This window comes from Eumetopias jubatus, unplaced genomic scaffold (assembly GCF_037043125.1).
Source record: "Eumetopias jubatus isolate StellerSeaLion01/CBP00866 unplaced genomic scaffold, mEumJub1_p1.0 scaffold_2, whole genome shotgun sequence".
NCBI classification, from domain to species: Eukaryota; Metazoa; Chordata; class Mammalia; order Carnivora; family Otariidae; genus Eumetopias; species Eumetopias jubatus.
Genome location: NW_028274808.1, coordinates 145,912,926 through 145,937,582, shown reverse-complemented (window position 1 = coordinate 145,937,582; position 24,657 = coordinate 145,912,926). Strand labels below are relative to the sequence as shown.

Below are 24,657 nucleotides of genomic sequence, written 5' to 3'. Positions count from 1 at the left end.
AAAAAGAAGAAAACGAACACCCACTGAACATCTGTGCAGGACATTTGCTCATGTGTTCCCTTGCTTAATCCTCGTAGCAATCCTATAAGGGATTATTATTCCATTTTACAGTCTTTTCTTACTCTAACTTTGTCTTCTTTCCATGCTGATGTAGATGATCTCTTGGGTTCCTTTTTGTATTTCTCCTTATGAGCCACCAGCCTGTACTGCCCTCCCCCCCACCCACCCCCTGCCCAGTCAGAAAAATGATGGCTGTGGCAGTTGGCATCATACAGATCTGTGTCATGGAGTTAAATAACCCCATCCTTGTGGTTTCTTTGAACTAGATGTGGTTTAGGAGCAGGACAGTATCAACTCAGAACTGCAAGCGTCTCATTTCACCTTGGGCTTTTCAATAAGAAGGAAATCCTGGGCCCAACTTAATTCTTGTCACAATTCCCTGGAGTAACTCTAGGATCACGTGAGGCCTTGCAGCTACCACACCATTTGGAACCTAGTTGTCACTTTTGCTGAACTGTATAATAAACTTCTCCACCGGGGAGAAACTGAGTGTATGAGCAAATGCACACCAGGAAAGGTGTTGCACCCTTCCTTTGCTCTTCCTCAGACTTGGAGAACTTAGATGTGGAGAGTCTTCCGGACCGCTTGTGTGGTAGAGGCCTTGTGGGCCCAGAGGTGTTCGTGCCCTTCTGTCCCGGAGGCTGCTCTGTGAGTTGTGGGTGGCTTGTGATTAGCACCTGTGCAGTGTGTTCAACTAACTGGACGTGTGTGGGCAAGGCTACGAGGAGATACTGCGTGAGGAAGCCAATTGGAGTGGCTTTTCTTCAGGTCACATTTGATGAGCCATAAATGGAGCAGTGAGGAGGTGCTATATTTGTAACTGGAGGACCTGAGAATTCAGCATCTATTACTCTTTTAAAGTGTTAGGGGTGTCTGGGGAGCTCAGTCAGTTAAGCAACTGATTCTTGGTTTCGGCTCAGGTCATGATCTCAGGGTGGTGAGATCGAGCCTTGTGTTGGGCTCCCCACTCAGCATGGAGTCTGCTTGGGATTCTCCCTCTCTCTCTGCCTCTGCCCCTCCCCCCCACTTGCATGCTCTCTCTCTAAAATAAATAAATAGATAAGCAATAAAGTTTTATATCTCTATCTGTGCTGTGTCTGTATCTATATCTAAATCACCATTGATATTGGCATCCATATCTATATACTTATTTGGCTGCAGATGTAGGATTATGCCAAATGGCTTTTCTGCCCATACTTTTTTCCTTTTTTCTGCATACACTTTTCAGGTGGAAGGGTTTTTGGTGACTAAAGCTATATATTGGAATCTTTGGTATTTCAGACAGAGCTGTCAAGAAAAATTTCCCTTACCATAATTTAAAAAGTAGTGTAAATGTTATTTCATGAGGCATGTTAAAACTACTTAAAATTGATTTTAAACTCTTAAAATTTTGATTTCCATGTTTATATTAAAATTTGACTCAATTAAATCTCCCAAGTTTGTCTAGTACTTGATAAAGCCTCAAATTAATTTCAGGTACTTAGAAATAATAAAAGACTTAATTAACTTTTATATTATAGGCATTTTTATTGAAGTATTATGTGCAAATGGTTATGAAATCGAAGAAGAGCATAGGACTTCTAACGGAGAAAAAACAAACTCCTTTGCTTCGTTGTCTCTCTTCTGAGACCTGTCCTTTTAACAGCCACTTTTAATGCTTCAGATTGTTTCTAAATTTTCTTTTTATAGTTTTTTCATAGTTATCTTCATATTTCTGTATACTGGGTTTATCTTGCTATTTCTGATTTATTACTCTTAGATATTGCCTGTTAATTTTACCTGCTTTGTACACTTTTCCTTCCTCCAGATAGGTTCGTATCATTATTCTTAATTCCATTATTAATTCTATTTGTATGTAGTCTTAGGTAGTAAGCCTATGCTTTTTGTGGTTTCTGGTTATTTTTTGGTCACAAGTGCTGTTGGGATCTTTTGACTACTTACCTGATGAGAGAAGGAGGTGAGCTTTCTACTCTTCCTAGCCCCTCTCCTCACTACTTCCACTTCTAGACTTCTGTTATTGGTACTTCAACTATTTATTGTCAGTTTTGGTTAGATTTACATTTTTTTTCCTCTGTAAATACATTTTGTGCTTTCTCAGGTGATTCTAAAGTCAGAAATCCATAAATAACATTTATAGTATTATGACTATATGAATATAGTTTATTCTTAAAGCTATATAATATGCTTTTCTTGTATAGTTTTTTTTTAACCTAGAGTTTTAAATTGTATTTTTCTTTTTAACTACCTATTGTTACTGTACTATGGAGCTCTTTCAGTATCTCAAGGATAGTAATAAACCCCATAGATACCTTCTACTTGCAGATCCATCCCTCCTGCTCCATAGGACACCTGCTGCAGAACTGATGTTCTGGCATTTACTTACATTGCTCCTCCTGAGTTGAGACCATATACTTCTTTTTCTTAGATTATTCCTTCATTTCCTTAAATCACATTTCAAGTAACTTTGTATGGAGGGCATATAAAGATTGACTTTTTTGGGGGTTTTAATTTTTTTTTTTGGCCTGAAAGTTTCATTATTGTTTCTTCACATTCAATTGATAATTTGGGTGAGTGTAGAATTCTAGGTTGAAAATAATTTTTCTTCCACAACTTTGAAAGTACATGCTTCCATTTTCTTCCACTCATTCTGTGTTGCTTAAGAGAATTCCAAAGTCCAATTCTTACTTCTTTTCTCGTCTAGATGGAAAATTGTAGGATATTGTCTTCATTGTCAGTGTTGTGAACTTTCATGGTGATTCATCTACATACAGAGATAGATTTGTGTGTGTGTATGTTGGGGGGGTGTTATTATTTCTGTAGGGACCTTTGATTTGGGGAAACATGTTCTTTAGCTCTGGGATATTCTTCTCTTTAATAGTGTTTTGTTCTCCATTTTCCTTGTTCTCACTTAGTTGGACTCCTAGTAGTCAGATGTTGACTTCTGGATTGATCCTCTGTACCTCTGATCTTTTCTTGCATATTTTCTAGCTCTTTGTTTTCCTCTCCCCTTACTTTTTGCAAGATTTCTTGACTTATTTTCATACCTTTGTGTGTGTGTGTGTGTGTGTGTGTATAGCAATCATGTATGTTTTTTTTTTTTAAAGATTCTATTTATTCATTTGAGACAGAGAGAGAGTACATGAGCAGGGGGAGAGGCAGAGGGAGAGGGAGAAGCAGGCTCCCCGCTGAGTCAGGAGCCTGAGGTGGGACTCGATCCCAGGACCCCGGGACCACGACCTGAGCAGAAGGCAGACGCTCAACCATTTGAGCCACCTAGGTGCTTCCATGTTTTTAAAAAGTAATTGTAGAATCATGGAATACTACATCAAAAACTAATGATGTAATGTATGGTGATTAACATAACATAATAAAATTTAAAAAAAAGTAATTGTAACTTTAAAGCATTTTACTTGTTCTGTTTTTCATAACATCCTGTTTATGTTCTGTGGATGCAGTATCTTCTCAAATCTCTCTGTAAACTAATAAGAATTTTTATTTTAAGTTTTCTAAATTATATTTCATTTATTTATTTATTTATTTATTTATTTATTTATTTATTTATTGGTGTCTGTTTTAGTTTTGGGCTTCCTCAGTTGTCCATTTGTATTTAAGAAAGAGGATTTGTTTTAGAGTAAGAATGGTTATCCTGAAGGGCCCTCTAAATTCTAGAGTTCAGAAGACTTTGGTCCGAGGTACAAACACCTGTACTAATTGCCCTGGTGTTTTCTGACTACCTCTTTAGCAAAGAGCCCTCTGGTAAATGCTTTGGCTAAAGGGTGTTCTGCCTGGGTGGTGTTAAACTTTCTGTGCATAGACTTTCCATAAATGCGTCCCTTGTAGCCTGCATCTTACTTGGGCCTCCATAATACTTGGCATCTTCCAGTATGGAGCTTCTTCAGAGTTTTGCAGGGAAGATCTTTTCTTTTTTGACTACATGCCTCTCTATACACACTTTACACTGCAATTACAACTACACTACACACATGTAGACATGGTATGAATAGTATCAGGCTCTAATATTCTATCTGCTCTTCTGGAAAGCTTTTGGTCTGTTGGTCTTCTACATGTTCTTTCAATTGATATGGCCTTACATTTTCTTCAAAAATATATACTTTTTAATCTATCATTTCAAAAGTATCCAGGAAGAGAGAAGGATAAACTCATTTGCTGAGTCATATTATAAGTTGAACTCGTAGGCTTTTAAAATTTTTTTTAATTTTTAATTTTTTAATTTTTTAATTTTTTATTTTATTATGTTATGTTAATCACCATATATTACATCATTCGTTTTTGGTGTTTTAAATTATTTTAAATTTTGACACTTCATTAATTCAGAGAATCTCTCCATTAATCTGAATAGCAAAATTTTACTATATCTTGGATCTGGTGTCTACATAGATACAAGAAAGTAGGCCCCACTTATGAAGTCAGACACTGGTGCTTGTGCTTGGAATGATGTGGCTGCAGGAATCTACTGAAATTCCTCCTTAACTTGGCTTAGGGGCATTTCGTAAAATCACTTTGGGTCATTGCCTATTTGGAATGAAGGCAGTGAGATATTTGTTTACTTCTGTCATAATCTGCTCTTGGTCTTTTGCACTCATCCTTTTACTAGCCAGCATAGGCTTGCTGATGGTATTGTTCTTTTCTGTTTCTAGTTTTATGAGATAAGGTCACAAATTATTTTATATACTTCCACCTGTGTGCTTGCTTTGGACAGAATAACTTTTTGTTTGTAGTGTTATATTGTATGTGTTTGCACGTGTGTGTGTGAGGCACAGAGAAAGAACTATTACAGAATCACAAATACTGTATGTAATCACAAGAACCACAGATTCCTTGAAGTACTTTAGGGGACTTTACTATTTAGTAAGTGCCCCTGTCCTTGTTTGTTTCAGAGTGTTTCCTTAGCTGAGTAGAGATTTTTTTTTTTTAATGTGTGTGTGTGTGCAGAGAGAAACAATGAAATTTTTAAAAAATTTACTTATTTTAGATCATAATAAAAATTAAATATCCAGTGCAATATTATTAGTGCAGGAGTCACTGTGATTAGAGCATTTTGCTTTTGCTGGTTGAAATTTAAAAAGAATTAGAAGAGATGAACCTTGTATATTTGGCATTGAGCTGCCTAAGACCCAACACTGAGTTTTGGGAAGAACCCAGAGTAGTCAGAAAATTCAAAAACAGAGAATAGGATCAAAGAGGTTGAGGTCGGATAGATTATCAAGGGGCAGGTGGACAGCAGAAGTCTCAAAAGGGAAGAGAATGATCTTTAAAAGATGATAATAGCATTTGTGCGGGTTTATTAGCATAGGTGTTTACTGTGCTGTGGTTTGGCTTCTGGACATTTCCGGTCTCTCCATAAGATGTCTTTTCCAATACCCTCGTCCCATACATTAGGGGTGACTTCAGCTTTTGGCTAGCACTTTGGTCACATACTTTGCTAGTTATCTGGATCTTTTGATGTCTTCTTTCTTCCTCTACATTTGTTCCACTTTTCAGGCCAACCACATTCTTTGAGTTATTTTAGCTCCCCCAAACTTTTCTCTACTCTTTTCCTTTCACTGAGGTCTGGACACCCTCCCTTATTTCTCCTCTCATTTTCACCTCCTGATCCTTCCTTCACAGGGGGTTTCTCTTTTTTCCCCTTTATTGCTTCTCACATCTGTTCCCACTGTTGACTGACAGGCTGTTAGCCAGTTTGGCAGAGTCTTTCCACTCTGTTAGTTCTGGGCCAGCTACAAACTTCTTCCTTATTTACTCTAAGGCTTTCCAAGTCTGAAGGCTCTCGAAGTGTGCACACGGCATCTCCCTTCATAGGAAATGGACTTTGAACAGTAGTGTTTATAGTAGTAACTCCAAATGGAAGTAAAATGATACCCAGTTGCTATTATCCATTCATTCACAAATATTTATTAAGTGCCACTTAGTGCCAAGCTCTGAGGCTAAAACTGTGAATAAGACAAACCTAAGGCTTTGACTCTGGGCCTTTGGAGTTTATATTATATTAAAGCATGAACAAACAACAAAAATTTTCTAAACAAAACAATTAAAAATGAAACAAGCAAAAACATCCAAACTGACATTCACTTAGTTATGAAATTCTTTCAAAGAGCTCCTTCTGGTAAGATTTTTAACTTTCCTTCATCTAATATTTACAATTTAAATATTTCTGTGTTTTTATCTGGAGGTCAGAAGTAAGAATGGATGGGAGGTCTTAATGACATTTTATGTTATTATTATTTTTAGTGGGGGCAGCTCTTGATATTTTGTTGCCATGGAAGACTAGGAAACTGGGGCACCTGGGTGGCTCAGTCAGTTAAGCATCCGAATCTTGATTTTAGCTCAGGCCATAATCTCAGGGTCATGAGATCAAGCCCTGCATCAGTCTCTGTGCTCAGTGCAGAGTCTGTTTGAGATTCTCTCTCTCTCTCTCTCTCTGCCCCTCCCATTGCTTACATGCTCGCTGGAGTTTTTTCTCTAAGTAAATAAACAAACAAATAAATAAAATCTTAAAAAAGACTAGGAAACTGATCTAACAAAATCCAAGCTTCCCTTTTAGCCATTCTTTCTAGACTTTCTCCAACTCATTGCTCGTATCCCAGTTGATTTATTCTCCTTGTCCCCTTATATTCCTGCTTTTAGTGGAATTTAGGAAGAAATTGCAGTTGGAGTAACTTGAAATATGGTAGAAAACCAATATGGAAATAATGGATAGTTGACTGTATGTACATTGTGGAATTTTAGTAGTACTTGGCTATGATTATGAGGTAGGATCTTCAGAGGAATGCGGCATTATTGCTTTTTTTTTTAAAGATTTCAATTTTTTTATTTTTTTAATTTTATTTTGTTATGTTAGTCACTATACAATACATCATTAGTTTTTGATGTGGCATTATTGCTTTTATAATTACATTGCTGTTGCTTTTAGCACCCTTTTCTCCTTTGACACAGAGCTGTGGTTTTGGGCTACTGTTTAATCACAGTGGCAAACAGAGTAGCAAGTTCATTCCCCCCCTTTTTTTTCTTTATGAAAATGAAAAAGTAAATGTATACTTTATTTCTGGGAGTAGCTAAATTGACAACCAAGAACGTTTCTGCCTTGAATATCCTTAATGATATTATATTGCACATAAATTGGCATGGAAATAGAATATATTCTTTGTGGTTGTATATTAAATTTTCTCCTTGTTAGAAATGGTGAGGTTTGTGTGTTTATTTATGGAAATAACATAGAGAGGCCAGTTTTTTCTCAGAGGCAGTTGGGTTGGTATTAAGAGATCCAGATTTAAGTGATAGTTTTACCACTTGCTGTGTGACCATGAACTTAACCTCCTTGAGGTTCAATTTTGTTTATGTGTAAAGTGGTAATAGGAATCATACTAACTTCAAAGTGCTTATATGAGCATTAAGTAAGACAATGTAAGTTAAAGTACTTCATACTTAAAAAAATTAGTTGCCCCTTAATTTTAGATATAGATGATTTCTGGTAGAGTTATGTCAACAGTGGGGGAGAAGAACACATTTGCATGCATTCTTCGAAAACTACACTTAATTATTAGTTTTATGATCTCAGGGAGTGCAAATCAGACCATACCTCTGAATTTTCTGACATGGACACCCAGATTCCCTTATGTCTGTTATGTGGAAGTTACCTCAGTTATTTTTCATGCTAAAAATATTTAATTATTATTAAGAATAAAATACCCAGTTTTTTTCATACCCAAGGGGATCTTTGTTTTAGCTTTTTCTTAGATTCTCCATTGCTTCATTGTAAAGGTATGAGGTGAGGGGGGTCATGTGTTCATTGCATTACATACATATTTACATTTTTATCTAATGTGTACACATTTAAATATCCTCCTCCTATGCTATAGTTCTCCTTACTGCTTTTTATTGTATCTAATAGATATAATTGTAAAGGACTTTATGAATTGCTACGTGTGCTAAAGAATAACAAGGATTTTCAAACTTAGTACAGAATTCAATTAATTTTTATAGAAGACAGTATGTACTTGCCAAGTGTGTACTTTCAAAGTGAAATTGTTTTTGGTTGTATGAAACTGCCTAAAATGTGATTCTCCAAAGCTTTCTTTTTCTTATGGCCAGAAAACAGTGCTATGGAAATTAATTATGATTATGCACCTGAGGCTGATTCTTCTTCTTTTGTAGAAATCAAACTTAAAAGTTTCTTTGGACCAAGAGCAGTTATATGACATTTGTATGCCCTGGATTTTGATGGAAAGGGCTGACTAGTGGTAGTTGACTAGTTGAATGAACCCCTGCCTGTGTAAGAAGTAAGGTACTTTAAGGGTACTGTTGCATTTCACTTTTTTGGTACAAGCTGACATTTTCTCTTATTAGCCCTACTCATTCAGGACTGCAGTATAATGAGTTTGCATTATAGGCCCAAACTGTAAATAGAAAGCACTGATTTATCCTGATAATGTGTCTTATTGAATGTCAGGTGCAAAATATCTACAATAGAACGTTGTTAGGGATCAGTTGCATAACCGCTTCCTGGGTTTGCTAAAATGCCATGCACAAATTTCTGATTCCGGATATAATCGGGTTTGTAATCTCTTTTGGCTCTTGTCCTTGTCTTCTTGGATTTGGGTGATATATTTCTGGAAAAGGCTGATTAAATAACGAGTTTCCAAAGTTATTTATTTATTTGATTGTGTAGGAGAGGATTTAGAGGAAAAGCCAGGCGAGACACTTTCTGCGTGTTTATGTGATGAGGTTGCTAACTTAATGATTTCTTGAGATAACAGTAGTTTGGAGTAGTGACTTAGAGGAGGGCAAGGTCGTCAGAACTACCCCTCTGCCTACTTCAGTTTATATATGTTTCTTTCAATTCAGATTCTGACTGGGGCCCACTCTCCTCTTAAGTAACGGGTTTATTTAGAGCAGTGGTTCTCAAACTTTAGCATGCTTCAAAATTACTTTAAAGATTTGTTAAAACCTCATTACTGGGCCCCAAACCCAGAGTTTGGATTATACAGCAGATCCCCTTATCTACAGGACATATATTCCAAGATTCCCAGTGGATGCCTTAGCCCTATATATACTATATTTTTCCTGTACACACATACTTATGATAAAGTTTAATTTATAAATTAGGCACAGTAAGAGATTAACAATAGTAACTAATAAAATACAATTATAAATTGTATATAGTACATTGTAACAATGTACTATAATAAAAATTATGTGAATATGGTCTCTCAAAATATTTTATTGTACTGTACTCACCCTTCTTATGATGTGAGATTATAAAATGCCCACGTGATGAGATGAAGTGAGGTGAATGACATAGGCCTTGTAATGTAGCCTTAGGCTATTATTTACTTTCTGATGATTTGTCAGAAGGAGGCTCACCTGCTTCTGGACCACAGTTGACTTTGGGTAACTGAAACAGCAGATAAGGGGGACCACTGTAGTGGGTCTAGGGTAAGTTGCAAGGAGTTGCATTTCTAATAAGCGTTCAGGTAAGGCAATGTTGTTGGTCTGGGCACCACACTTTGGAGACCACTGCATGGGGAAGCATTTGTTTTTGGTTTAAGGTGTTTGGACTCAGGAGTGAGGAGTTTGCTGGGCAGGAGGTGGGGAAAACACTGAAGCATGCTTACCATCTTGCTTAGGGTTTACCTAGAAGTGTTGACTTCTGGATTCTTCCACCGTATTACAAAGTTAAACAGCAGTGAAGCTGTTCATATTACTTTTATTAATGAGAATCAGATAATGGTAGGAGGGACAGGAGATTTGGTTGATTCTTAACATTGACCTACTTTTCCCCATCTGGTTCCTGCATCTTCCTGGGACCTGTGCCTTCCTTGGAACCCCTGTCTGGTACAAATACATCCATGCTATCATGAGAGAAATGATGAGGCAGTATATGAGGTTTCTTGGAAAAGTTGTGACATCAGTCAGGATTACCATTGTAGTAAAAACTTGATTCCTTTGGCATTTACTTATTTAGATTTTGCAGCAGCGGGACAGTGCTTGGGCAAACATGCACCTTTGCAGTGTTTATGGTTTCCAAAGCAAATCAATGAATCTAGGATATTTCCCAGAAGATGTAAATCACTTAATGAAACTTCTTTCAGATTATTTCAGTATTGCCACTTACATCAATTGATTTGATAATTAGAAATCAGTCTTATCTATTAATTTACAGAAGCTACTTTTAATTTAGGATTAGGATTGCCAAGGCTTCATTGCTTTAGGAATATATAGTTCAGATTTCCTCAGTCATTCAGGTAGATTTTTCACCCAGCTAGTCCAAATAATGGCGTTTGCTTTTAATGTCAGGTGCAAAATTATAGCTACTCATCATTTCCTATTACTTTCAAGCCCGGCATTGTTTGGGAGCATTCACATTTGTACCTGGTGTCTTTTGTTTTGAGTGCATGCTGGAAACCTGGTGTGTAGTTCAGAGAAGAAAATGTGGCCTTCAAAAAGGTTCTTTTAATTTTGCTCGTAAAGCAGTTTTTCAGATGTAACTTTCCTTTGAAAAATGCCCTGTGCTCAGATTTTCCTAGAATAAAATGTCCCACCAGGTAAAGGGTTTAAGAGATCTAGGCCATGCTTACTCAATGAAATGCAGCAGAGTGGAAAATACCCTGTCTTGCCAGCTCAAGAAAATTATGATTTTTCTGATTTAGTAAAGACAATTATATTCTTTAAAGAACTGCTTTTACTTAGACGTTAAATTATTAGGAGTAGATTTTAGTCTGCGGTAGAATTATGTGTTGAAGTTTCTATCTGAAGGAATTAAAGTCTATAATCTAAAAAATAATTTGGAAGCAAACGTGAAGCTATGTTCAAACTTTGGTGCTTGTTTTTCAACCCTTGTCCTTTTGGTGTGAAGACCAGCCTGAGTCAGATCATTGAGGATTAATGATGAATGCATTACTCAGCTCCCTGCAGGGGCTGGGTCAAACACCCTGGCTTTGAAAAGTTACTCTTTTGCTTAGTAAGCTTAGAAATTTCAAGTCCAACTGCAGAATGAACAGAATGTTATTCTTTTGATTAACATAGTCTACTTGAAGATGGGCTATCACTCTTCTAGATGTCCCTCCTCTCTTTACTTGTATAATGGTGTCTAAAGTCATTGGGTTGCCAGTAGACTTGACCTACAGCCACTGTATTGCCAGGGAGCTTGGTTCCCGTGAAGTGCTCATGATGAAACCCATCACGTAATGTGAATAAGAAGATTGGCATGTTGAGGGGAAATAAGGGTTATGCTTATATGAGTCTGGCAAATGGGAATGCAAGAAGTAAGGGGCCTATGGTAGCACTACTTTGAGGCAAAGAATGGGGATTGTGGATCAGATGCCCACCACGGAGAAATCTTTGGTTAAGTGTGAACTGGAAAAGGGAACACAGATGGGTTTTGTGGTTGATCAGAGGTAGTGGTGCCCCAGGAAGGACTGCAGAGGCCTGGAGAGAGGAGGTCCAGGCCTGTAGTCTGGGGCCACTTCTGCTGACATGAGGAAAGAGGCCGTCTCTGAAGGGGGTAGGAAAAGGGAAGGATACCAGGTAGATCAGGATGTGTATAAAGGGCAGTGACAAAAAGCAAGCCAAACGAGGAGTAAATTTACTTTTATGCATATAGTTTTAGATGTTTCTTCTAAAGTTTAACTCATCTTGAAATCAGTAAGATTTAAACATGGTATTTGCGATTTTACATACTTTTAGCTTAACCATCTTTGTGCTCCAACCTGTACTCTGGAAGACTCTTCAGCAGAGTCCCAGTGGAACTAAAGCATATTGCCATTCTCATCATCATCTATAAGTGTTTATGAAGTGTGCAGCCAAAGTCTTGTGTTTGAAGTCTTCAATTAGGGTTCACTTTTGTTTTTTTCAGGTAGCCCAGCCATGACCCATAGGAATCTGACTTCCTCCAGTCTGAATGACATTTCTGATAAACCGGAGAAGGACCAGGTAAGCAAAGAAATCTTGACTGCTTTGAAACCGAAGACTAAATATGTGTCTGGAAGGTCCTGGAATAAGATTAGAGATGATGGTTCCCTAACTTGAAAGGAACTGATATGTGTAGATGGGTTCTTTTTTTTTTTTTTTGCACATGTTCTCTGAGGGAAGGGAAAGCACTATGTCAAGGGATTTGAAGTTCGAAGATAAGAATTAGTCTTGACTCCAACCCTTACAGATGTATTCTCTTGGATAACTTAAGTCTTGGAGCTATAGTTATCTCAGTTTTTTTTTTTTTTAAGATTTTATTTATTTATTTGACAGAGAGAGAGAGACAGCGAGAGAGGGGACACAAGCAGGGGGGCTGGGAGAAGGAGAAGCAGACTCCCCACGGAGCAGGGAGCCCGATGCGGGGCTCGATCCCAGGACCCTGGGACCATGACCTGAGCCAAAGGCAGACACTTAATGACTGAGCCACCCAGGCGCCCCATCTCAGTTTTAAAATAGTAATAATAATCCCTACCACAGGGTTATTGTGGGGATTAAAAGAGATAATTTAGGAAAAAGTGCATTGATAAAGTATGAAGGTTTAAAAAATGCTGGCTATGGTTAACTTTTGGGGGATATGTCAGGCAAAGGTAATGATTGTCTTGTTAGCTGTATGTAGGTTTGTCTATTAAAACATAGTAAGTAGCCTATTTGACATGAAGAGCGATTAGGTTTTGAATCTTGATTTACTTACTTTTTTTAAAAAAAAGATTTTATTTATTTGAGGGAGAGAGAAAGAGAGTGAGCATGTGCATGGAGTGGGGGAGAAGCTGGCTTCCCGCTGAGCAAGGCCCTGGGATCATGACCTGAGCCAAAGGCAGATGCTTAACCAACTGAGCCACTCAGGTGCCCCTTGATTTACTTTTTTTTAAAAAAGATATGGTAGAATTTGGGCCATTTTTCCCAGTTGGGTGGACATAAAAAGGGTGAGTAGGTATAATTTTGTGCTTTATATTAAAAAACAAAACAAGTTACTTTGGACTAATTGGGTGAAAATTCCACCTGAATAAAGAAATCTGAATTATATATTCGAAGGCGATGGAGACTTATGATGATGTGCCTCTTTCCTGGACAGCTCTTAGAGTAGTGACAGAGGTTTAGAGGCCTTGCTGAATTCTGAAAGGTACAGGAAAGGTGAATTTATGTTCTTTCTTGTGAAGTGGCTTTTGGATTCTTTCTTCCTCGCCTTCACCAGCAGCACCCAATTCAGGCCTTCATCATCTCGTACTGGATTGCTAGAAAAGCTTTGGAACTACCTTGTCTCTGTTTTCTCCTATTTCAATAATATGTTTTTTTCTTTTCTTTTCTTTTTTTTTTTCAGTAATATGTTTTTCATATTATTGCCCTCATATTTCTCTCCTGGATCAAAGGTTTATAATGGCTTCCCATCAAGTTAAGTTCAGATTTCCCTACCTGACTTTCAGGATTCTCTGAAATCTAGTGTTGTCCTTCCTAGTTTAATTTGTGTTCCTCAGAAGAGGAACTCTCTTGGCCTTTGTCAGGCTGAGTCACCTCCCTGTTACACTGAGGTTGAGTCTTGATTCCTAGAGCTGCCCCCCTTCATATGCTGATATGGATAGCTCTCCTCCCTTGTATTTGCCTCCCCCTTGAAATGAGCAGGAGAAGATCATTTAAATATTGGATACATTGGGAGCTACATAGCTGTAGCAGCAAAGAGAAAACTCAGTAAACAAGGACTTGTTTAGAGTTGCCCTCAAAATTATTTGGCCCATTTTGGCTCCATTCAACATTTACTAGTAAGGTTCTGTTTCTGTGGTTTGCCAGGGGTCTTGATACTGAATAAGGCAGTACACATGATACAGGATAAGGCAGAGTTAGGAATATCTGGTTGACAGACTTTTTTTTTGGAAAAAAAAAGCTTATTTTATTACTGACAGTTTTCTTGCCAGGAATTGGCCAGTAAGCAGCTGGTAAATGCTGGCTAAGAGAAATTTCTTACCTTCTTGAGTGTCTTCAGATCTGGGCATATGCAGAGGAAATTTGATGGCTTAAGATGCATATTACATAAGCTCTGATTCCAGTGTTAGATGAAGTATGTTGGAACATAATGGTTCGGGGGTGTTGATTTAGCTGTAAAACCTGTGTGATTGCAGTACTTGAAACCAGAATCTTTGATGCCTATCATGAACATCTCATATTCATTGAGGTTCATATTAAGTGAAACCAAGAAGATTTAAATCAGAAGTTTTTGTCCTTTTTGTTTTCAAAGCCAGGAAGCGAAGGCTGATGAATACTATCATTTTTAAAAAAAAGACTTTATTTATTTGTATATTTCAGAGAGAGAGAGAAAGAAACTGAGTGTGAGAGCAGGGGGAGGAGCAGAGGGAGGGGGACAAGCATACTGGACACTGAGCACAGAGCCCCCAGCAGGGCTCCATCGCAGGACCCTGAGATCATGACCTGAGCTGAAACCAAGAGTCAGAGGCTTAACTGCTTAACCCACTGAGCCACCCAGGCATCCCTATTGTGTGTTTTTAACAAAACACAATATATCATTTTAAGAGCAACTGTCCATCTACATTGTATCTATTACAGTAATTGCAGTTAATCCAATGAGCTCTTCATCCCACAAAGAGGAAGAAAGTCCATTCTTTGCTTCCCACCAAAGAGTATGAAGAGAAGTTTTGGAACTGACCCATGATCTCATCTACAATCAAAGGCAGATTAGGAATTCAAACTAATATTTTTTCAGTTTCTGTACTTACTATTTTAGTAACTTCAAATACAAAAGCTTCTGGATCATTTTAGGGTGAGAAGAAAATGGGTTTGTAAAGAAGATGAAGCTATGGCAAAAAAACCCCCCGCACAATAAACTCAGGCTTTTATTTTTTAACCTTTTTTTTTTCTCTCTGTTTGGGTAGGAAAAAAAGGTTGCCAGGCTCAAATTTGTTTTGAAAAAGCTTTTATAATTAATTAGCCAATGTCCTGGAAATGATCTTGGCAGTAAAGTCAAACTTGTTCTGTATGCTTTTCCAAGTTGGCCCCAAAAACTTCCATCCGACTGGAACTGAAGTTTCTGATTGACTGATTATTCTGCCTGGCTACAATTTGAACAGTTGCAATGGTGCCTCTCCACTTCCTGGAGCTCTATAACTTCCCCGTAGCACAAGAACTATGGGTTTAATGTTCAGAGTTATGAAGAGCAGAATTTCTTTGACAGCAACATAGTGACAAAATTTGAGGGCATATTTTTTATGAGATTCTGTTTTGGGAAAACAGAAGAAACAAATCTGTGGACTGCACTTTTTCTCTCTGGCTCTGCCAAGCCTATGTACTTATGATTTCAGTAGCGGCTGCCTTATTGAGAAATAGCTCAAAATAGTTAACAGCAGAAGAGCGTAGCCAAAATTTAGGTGATTCAATGCCTCAACAATATTCCAACTTGGATGTTGTATTTATTAAGCAGAAAAGCACCTGGGGAGAAGTAGATCAAAAAAAAAAAAAACATCTGGAGCTCATCTACTTGTAAATCTACATAAATAATCTCTTCTATTTTGTTGCTATGGAAGATTTTTTTCTCCATTATCCAGTTATCTTCCCCATTTACCTTAGATTGATTTGTTTTTCTATCTCCTTTTATTCCTTTTTTGTTTTTTAAAAAAACTTACAAGTGCAATGGGTGCTTGTCAAATGCCCGTAGCTTAGTTCTGATTTGCATTTGAGTATGGAATCAGCTGTGAGAATGAGAAAATCTTTCTCATTTTACTTCTTAACTTTAGCTCTGGTAGAAGTAATATGCTAAGTGGTACAATGACTTTAAAAGGGCTTGACTTTTTTTCAGGTTATCAGTAAAATGCAATAACATCTCACAATTACATGATCAACCTTCAGTGAAATGGCAGTCCATAGACTACCGTGAATGCAGTAGATGTAGAAATACCTTGCAGATTCTTAGGGAGACACTGCTCACATAACCTTGTAACTTCTTATTTGGTTCTCACTTCTAGCTTATCTGAGAACCTATCCATAGGTCTACTGGTAGAATTTGACTGAAGGTTGATTTCTAAAATGTGTTATAATCATTTTTAGCACCAGCTATTGCCTATTATCTCCCAATGTGCTTGCCTGTCTTGGTTTCTGTTTTTGAAGTCCTGGGTTTTTTTTTTGTTGTTGTTGTTTTTGTTTCTTGCAGAAATCGACATGGTTTTAAATATTTTGTCAGAGAGTAAGAGGAAGAAACCATTAAAACCATGTATAAGTTTGAAATTGCTAAGCCCTGACTTCCTTAAAATGAAATCTAGAAACATTTTGTGACTGAACAACCCCTAATCCTTTTCTAACACATGTGTAATATAGGACTGAGTCAGCTAAATTCAGCTGAGATGATTTCTTCATAGTTCTGAAGATTTCCTTCCTAAGGCTCACATAAAACTTCCCTTAGCGTTAATAGCTATTTCATACGCACAGTGACAGAAAAATACAATAGCACCTCCTTTTCTTTTTCATAGCCCAGCCAGAAAGCCCTCTAATTCACACCGAGCACTGGGTGGTCGCGGTTCCCTCCTCAGGGAAGGTGAAGTGGCTAAGAAAGGCTCATATTTTCTGAGGTTATAATACTTGTCTCTAGCACATTTTTAGGGACCATTGAAACACTGCGGTGTTGGGAGAACTCCAAATGGAATCACATCTGTGAAAATCTGAGAACAAAGGCATGTTGTGTGGAGGTGGTTACATCCTTAGATGTCATTAGTCACCATGGTTTGGGTAGCTGCAGTGAGCTTCCCTGTGGCTCAGTGGCTACAGCGTTTCTTCAGCCACGTGTCCGTGATGGGACCTGGTGTAACCCTTGCAATGATTATCTTTGGAGTCTCTTTCAAAGGGCATTAGCTTGCCACTTAGATAATTAACAAAACTGATATTTGTTATCATCTTTTCCTTTTCTGTAAGAAATTTGACTTTACATAGCTTCCTTCTCCCACCTGATGCTCTCTCCAGTATTCTTAAAGAATTAACAGTGTTTATTAGTATGTTTGAGAAGTTCTGACATACTGATTTCATGAACCTGTGTCCCACTTAAAATTGGGGCAGTTGCATTTTCCCATTTTCATAATGCTATATACTTTCATGAAAGCTGTTTATTTGAATCAAAGACTAACATTCAGTGAAAAACAGGTTCTGTGTCAGCTTGAAAATGAAGCAGATTAACCTGTCTGAAGTAAACTAAGCTCTATCTTGTATTTTCAGGCAAAGAAAAGAGGAGTTTTTTTGTGAAACTTAGACTATGATTTTCAGTCACTGTGAGGCTGCAACAAATTTGAACTTTTAAATCACCCCATAACTGTATGTTGCTGTGATTTGAACTCATTCACTTATTCAAAAAGTATATTCTGTGCTAGAAAGTGTTCTCAGAGGTAGGTAGGGTTCCAGAGATGAATGAGACATAAATTTTTTGACTCATAAACTCCCATGCTTTTGAGGATAGGTAGGCAATAAACAATAAAAACAAGTAAACAAATGAATAGAGTAATTTCACACAATCACAAATACTATCTTGAAGATAAAGCAGGGTAATGTGAAGAGGTACAGAAAAGCTGTTTTAGGTAGGAGGGTTAGCCAGAAAGGAGAAGCTATGGGGGAAGAGGCTTCTATACTAAGCAAAAAGCAGTAGTAAAACCTTGAAACAGGAATGAATGTGGTGTATCCAAGAAATGGAAAGAAGAAAAAACAAGTCCAGAGTGGCTGGAGCAAAGGTAGCAGGTGTGAAGTAGTAGATGGGCCGGAGAAGTTACACGGGGGGTACCTTTTCATTTTTATTCCAAGTGAGAATGAGACACCGTTTTTGGAGTTTTACCTGGAAAGTTGTATGTACTGATTTATATTTTTAAAAGATCACTGAGGATCCTGGGTAATAGGATAGAGGAATTTGCCAGTGTTCTGGATCATCAGGTGTTCCTATAATTGAGCATTGGATGAGCACCACAGTGCATTAAACTGATAGCCTAAAGACCCAATAGCCAGTTTCTTAATATATTTACCATAGACATCAAGATCTTATTTCTGTCAGTAAGGGAAGTTCTTCTGTTTCACAAAGTATTTTAAGAAAGAAAAAGTTTCCTATTAATTAAATTATGAACATTAATAAAATATTAAAATATTTTAATGCACCGGCACTGGACATAGGCCACCAAGAGTGGTGGGTCTGAGCTTTTGAGTGATTGCTTCTCTACCTCCAGTTCTCCTGTTGGTGTTACTGCTGGCTGATGTCAGGCATGTCGCCCGGGTAAAACCCATGACTCATGTAACCTTCACTGGAGGCCTCTCTGAGGAACAGTGACAAGCATCTTAGTTTTTACTGTTCAGAAAGGAGCACTGGTGTGTAGAACAGAACAGAGCAGCCGAGTGGGGGTCCCGAGCCACACTCTTGCCTGTACCTGTAAAAGAATTGAACTCAGGACAACTGCAGGGCATTCCTGTATTGGACATATAATGAAAGGGATGGCAGGTTTTATGTCTTAAATAATTAACTGGCATGTTTTATATTTGATGGCACTTTTTTCCTCTTTTCAATACCTAGCATTCTACTGTATTTAAATACCATGAATGTTCTTAGAATATATTAGAGAGAGTCATAGAATGCCATCAACAATTATCTCTGATGGATGTCTACTCTCATGTCACATGTTGCCTACTTCTGACCATGACTTCATTAAAAAGATAAACAACTTTTTTTTCCCTTGGAAGTGGCAAATTGTTACACAACCAGAAAACAGCAATACCTTATGAGGAACACCCTAAGGGCCTGGTTAAAAAAACCTTTCTAATAGTTATAAATATATACATGGAATCATTCTTAACCTGCTATAGTGACATGTTATTATCTGTATATTTTTTAAACTTTAGTTTTTTTCTGATTTACAAAGCATATACAATTGCTGTAAAAATTCAAACAAAGCAAATATGAATAAAATAGAAAGTGAAAGTTCACAAATTCTCACCCTCAAAATAACCACTATCAGCAGTTTTTTTTTTTTAAAGATTTTATTTATTTATTTGAGAGAGAGAGAGAATGAGAGATAGAAAGCACGAGAGGGAAGAGGGTCAGAGGGAGAAGCAGACTCCCTGCTGAGCAGGAAGCCCGATGTGGGACTCGATCCCGGGACTCCAGGATCATGACCTGAGCCGAAGGCAGTCGCTTAACCAACTGAGCCACCCAGGCGCCCCACTATCAGCAGTTTAATGGAGAGTCCTCTAGATTTTTTCTATGCCTAAAAACTTATATACTTATATAAAATACAAATAGGGTCATATTGTTCTGCAGATGGATTTTTTAAAACCTAACAATGCCACAGACATCTACCTTATTCTTTTTAAAGGCTGTAGTCCACCAGAATCCTATTTTATTTAAATGTTCTCTTACAGATATTTTTATTTTCATTTCTTTGCAATTACCAATCAAGGTTTTAAGAAAAATCCTTATTGTAATTTTTTTTTGGAATTCTTTAGTATTTCTGGAGGAGAAATTTTTATAAGTGGAATTGCTGGCTCACTGTGTATTGCCAATTACCTTCCCAAAAGATTATACCAATTTGTGTCCTAGATTTTTTAAACACTTTAATAAATCCTCCTCCACTGCTAGGATACTGTATGCCAATCAGATTTGAGTTTCTTCTTTATGATTCACTCCAGTAAAAGCTTCGCGACTCAAGTTGCTAAAGTGAAAAGAATCTCAGTCACTAGCATCTGCCTCCCAGATCAATTTGGGGGCTTTTTTCAGAAGCTTAAAATATTGAGGCTAAAACTGGGTTTATTCTCCCAGTCTCATTGGATCTCTGAGCTGGCTAATCCTCCTGTCTTCTGAGGTAAAGAGGTGAAAAGTACAGTGACAGTAGACTCAGCCACCTGTATGTTTCTTATTGCTTCTGCTAAAAGGTGTTGCTGTCCCCAGCTCTCAAAGAAATCCTTCAGTCTTTGTGGGAATTTCCTTGGCAACCAAGAATGGCTTCATCTCAAGAGCCCTTCTTGGTGGTCAGCATTTGGAACAAAAAGGAAAATTGCAAGAAGAGTTGGACAAGTATTCTTTTTGAAGCACTGTTCAACACATTTGCAGCTTGGCTCTGCATCTCCTTCCTCTCCCTGACTCCCCACCCCGATGAGAATTTTAAGTGAACTTACATCCAGACTCTAAAGTTACTTAAATGAAAAGTTCATACCTTATGTGGAAGTGCTTTATTAGGAACTTTGAAGGAGTGTTGTCATCTGGGATAACTGATAAAGAGATCATTGAACCATTCTTTACATGTTGGGGAGTATTTGCAGATTTTGCTATTTATTTCCCCCTTGACAGGGAATGGCTGCAGAGTAGATTTACAAAGAGGCCATTTCATGGGAGGAAGTATTTCTTGCTCTTCTTCAGAAAGAGAAGGGCTCCCCACTGTTTCCAGCTCACTTGTCTGATTGATCCAGTGGCTAGTTGATTGATTTGCCTCTACAGAATCTCATGACCTTATCAATCACCAGCCGAGCTTCCTGATTTCTCTATGTGTTACCACCAGTGGTCTGGTTTCACTCCCTAGAGCTGAACTGAAATGAAAACAACCATCCTTTCTTTCCTCTCTACCTCCATGTGTTAAAAGAGCAGCAGTAATTTTTTCCTACAATCTGAAAGACAGTAGTTAATTATACCAAACTGGCATTATTGCCTATTCAGTGTTCTGTGCATCCACATGCGAAAGGCGAGAAAGTAACTGAGTCATTGTATAGGGAGCCATTGTAATCATTTTGAACCTCAAAAGTGGCTGCACTGTTGTTGATTCAGGCCTCCACCTGATATATTGAGTCTATCCCTCTGTGGAGAATAATTAACAATAATTAACAACAACTAATATAGGTTAAACACACTAATGCTTTGGTGTTGGTACGATCAACCCCGTTTTACATATTGGCAAACTTGAGGCACAAAGAGATTAAGTAATTTCCCCAAAGTTAAATAGCAGCTAAGAGGTAGAGCTGCATCCTGGCCCTGCAGCCTATCTTCTTAATGAGTACAGGGATGCTGCCTGTTTGGATTAGGGTCTTTTTTAGGTCCCAAGGCTCAGGTGTCAAATTGATAGTTATTGCCCTTCAGTCTGTCCTTGAGGCACACATCATGCTGAATAGGCTAATCATCAGAATTACTACAGTGTAAACAAATTCTTAAGGGTCTTATGGTCACCAGACATTTCTGCTGCCACAGTGATTAAAAGACTCAACCAGTAGTTGTTGTGTGCCCAGACCCTAAGTGGTGTTGCTGGAGGTCAATGAGAGAAGGCTGGTAGAATAAAAAGTATAATATATGATCTTAGATTGTGAGTTTCTAACTAGCTGGAGAAACTGAATAAACTGTTGGTACTGATACTAAAGTACAGCAGTCCAGTGAAAGACAAGATAACTGTGTGGGCCAGAACCATCAATCACAGAGAAATGAGGGACTCTAGAAGCATCTTTCCACTGGAGAGAACATCAATAACAGAAAATAAGAGTTTTAGCCAAATAAAATACTTTTCTTTGGAGAAAAAGGTAAGAGGTGGGGAAAATAAATTGGAATGTAACTATCTGCAGGTAGACCATACAAGTGAACAATTTGGTTTATCCGATAAATGGAAAATAATATGATTTAAAAATTCTTTGAAATAATGGCCCAACCCCCAATTTAATGAAATACAACAAGATTTCAATTTTTTTTTATTGTTTGAGCTAACCTGTGGCGTTAGCAAAAGTAGATTAGTTAGCTAGTTGATTTGTCTGTGGACCATGGTGGATACTCCATTTACAGATCCTTACTTACAAACACCCCATGGCTCCTTGACTTTCAGGTTGTTCAGTGTTCACTCTCACTATAGATATACTCTCCTTGACCATGAAGTATGAGAGGTACACATCATTATAACTTCCATATTTTTTTTTTCTGGTAAGAGGGAAGCAATTAGTACTGATTTTTTTTTTTTAATGAAGCTGATCTCAGCAGTAGCTTTGAAGACTTAAATAAGCATGTTAAACCTTAAGTGCTATGAATCTCAGTTTCCTGTTTCATAATACAGGTGTTATGATTCAGTCTGAACTGCCTCCTCCACAGGGTTGTTGTGTGTAAAGGAACATGCTTAAAACACTTTAGAATAGTATACAAATTTTCATTATCACTGTCATTTTCATTATTTAAATCTGCTACTGGTTTTTATTTTTGGTTGCTTTTGTAGTAAGATTGGTGGGATGGAAGTCAGTTTCATTTCAGATTTCATGCCTCACCTTTCAAATTTACATTGCTAATTTGGCTCTTTGGGGTTTCATACTCAACTTTTGCACTCCACTGCTCTGCCTGCATGCTGCTGAAAAGTGCCCGATTGTCCTTGTGTGACTATTATTGCACGCACATTTCCCTTGGACCCAAATCTCCCTTTTCTTCTCTGCTTTTCCAAGTCCCACCTTTACTTCAAGACCTCAGTCAAGTCTACTTTTTCCATACATGCATCCTTGAACATTCTGGCTCACGTTAATTACTCCTGTCTCGGATTTCTGACACCACCTGGCACTTACTACTTGTCATTTCATATGGATGCAACTGTTTGTTATTGTTTTTTATATGTATGTATGTCTCATCTTCCTTATGGGGTGTGGGGAAGGGACGCAGAGGGTTGGGTTCGGGGGCAGGAGAGGCAGCAGTCTTGTGAGTTAGTTGCTGTTGGGAATGATCATGATTAATCAAGGGTGAATCAGCTTCCACTTACCCTTTCTTGAGAACTTTTTCTTTTTTTTTAAAGATTTTATTTATTTATCTGACAGAGAGAGACAGCGAGAAGAGGGAACACAAGCAGGGGGAGTGGGAGAGGGAGAAGCAGGCTTCCCGCCAAGCAGGGTGCCTGATGCGGGGCTTGATCCTAGGACCCTGGGATCTTGACCTGAGCCCAAGGCAGACGCTTAACGACTGAGCCACCCAGGCGCCCTGAGAACTTTTTCTTTTTAAAGGCTGAGAAAATGAGTATGAGAGTTTCTCAGAGAAAGGTGATTTCTCAGAGCATTGTTATTATCTTTTCTTTTTGGTGACTTGAAAAATTAGTATTTCTTATGATTGCTGATAGAGTGTTTCATTAGGTTAACCAGTTGCTTGAAATGCACATGCTTGCCCATCTCATACATTTAAAATTTCTTTTTTTTGGCTAGGACAATCATGCAAATGCTAACATTTCAAATATAGTTTGCTCTTTCATTTGTACAATCCATTTACACATTTTTTCTCATAATGAAAGCTCAATGGAACATAGTTAACTGGCTGATTGACATAGTTTAAAGAAAACACCAGATCTTTTTTTTTTTTTTGCCCTTTATTTAAAACAAAGTGTAGTGTGGCACAAGGACATATTGGAAAAGCCAACTGTCAGCAACAGAAAGATCTTCTGTTGCAAGATGACATGGTATTGCTGTTTTCCCAAGCATAGCACATTTAAATGATGGACTATCAACATTTTACTTTTAGATATGAGCTACTTCACTTTGTATGAAATTAGTGAGAAATTAGGGGCAAGCCGTACCAAATTTGGAAAGAATTTATCATTGAGTGGGATTTATTATTGAATTTACGGTTCTATACATTATTATAACCCTATTTTGCTCATACATTTTTCTATAGTTTAGATTGTCAGGACAGCATTATGGTAAAGATCCAAGTATATTATTAAAAAGAAGAAAGAACAAATCAAGTTGAAACCCATGTATTAGGATGACTTGCTTCAGAAGAACCTTTTGGTCAGAGTGAAATGTTGATCTTTTCTCCTGGTGTTTTTGATGGCATTACTCATTGTTTCACAAATGAAACTTACCAGGGTAAAGCCCATTTCGGTATCAGCTTATTTGTGATCCTGAGAAATAAACCAGGGGAATTCCAGATATTTCAGTAAGTGGCCTCTATATTGTGGTTTTGTATGAAGAAAAACTAGGTGCATAATTTATTGCCTTGTTGAATTATGATCTCGAAGGAGCCATCCTCAGACACTGTGCCCGAGAAGGGAGATCTTCTTTAGAAAAATAACAACTGCTACTAGTGCTTAAAATTGTTGTGAAACTCTTTTCCTAAGTGCAGGATTCTCACGGAGTGACTGTTGTCATCAGGGGATCATGAAAACCTCTGTAAAAACGTGTCATGAAGGGATTTTCTTGGGGTGATAGTGCTGTTCCTGGGCCCCCATGTCTTTGTGGGACTCTGCATGAAGTCCTGCTAATGCAGGAGAGTGTGATGATTTCTTTTGAGAACCCTGGATTCAGGTTACATTTTGGTTTCTAGTCATACTTCTAAAAATTCCTATGGTTTTTCATTTTTAAAAGATGTATTGAAGTAGGACAACATGCAGGTTTTATTAAAATGAAAAACAATAGACGAAAATGAAATGCTTTTAGAAGATTCTCCCTTTTCTTGAAAGTTATAGTAGGGGCTGTATGCTCCTGTGCTTATATATTCCCTAGTCTGTGCCTTCATGGTCCAAATACCCAGTTTGTAATACCTCAGTACAGAAGGACTTGGAGAAAAGGATTTAAATCAAAGGGATAGAAGACTTAGAGTAGTTCCCCACCCCCCACCCCCAGAATTTTCTGGATAATAAGAAATGTGTGTTGCTTGAAGTAGTA

At 37.7% G+C, this 24,657-nt stretch overlaps 1 protein-coding gene across 2 annotated transcripts in view; it reads left to right on the top strand.

The window, feature by feature from the left end:
* Positions 1-24,657, top strand: part of SLC4A4 (solute carrier family 4 member 4) — a 290,745-nt gene that overhangs the window by 133,678 nt on the left and 132,410 nt on the right. For both annotated transcript variants that reach the window (XM_088020772.1, XM_088020764.1), the window contains one exon: positions 11,933-12,009. In XM_088020772.1, coding sequence (XP_087876898.1) covers positions 11,933-12,009 — 77 coding nt within the window. The remainder of the gene's footprint in view (positions 1-11,932; positions 12,010-24,657) is intronic.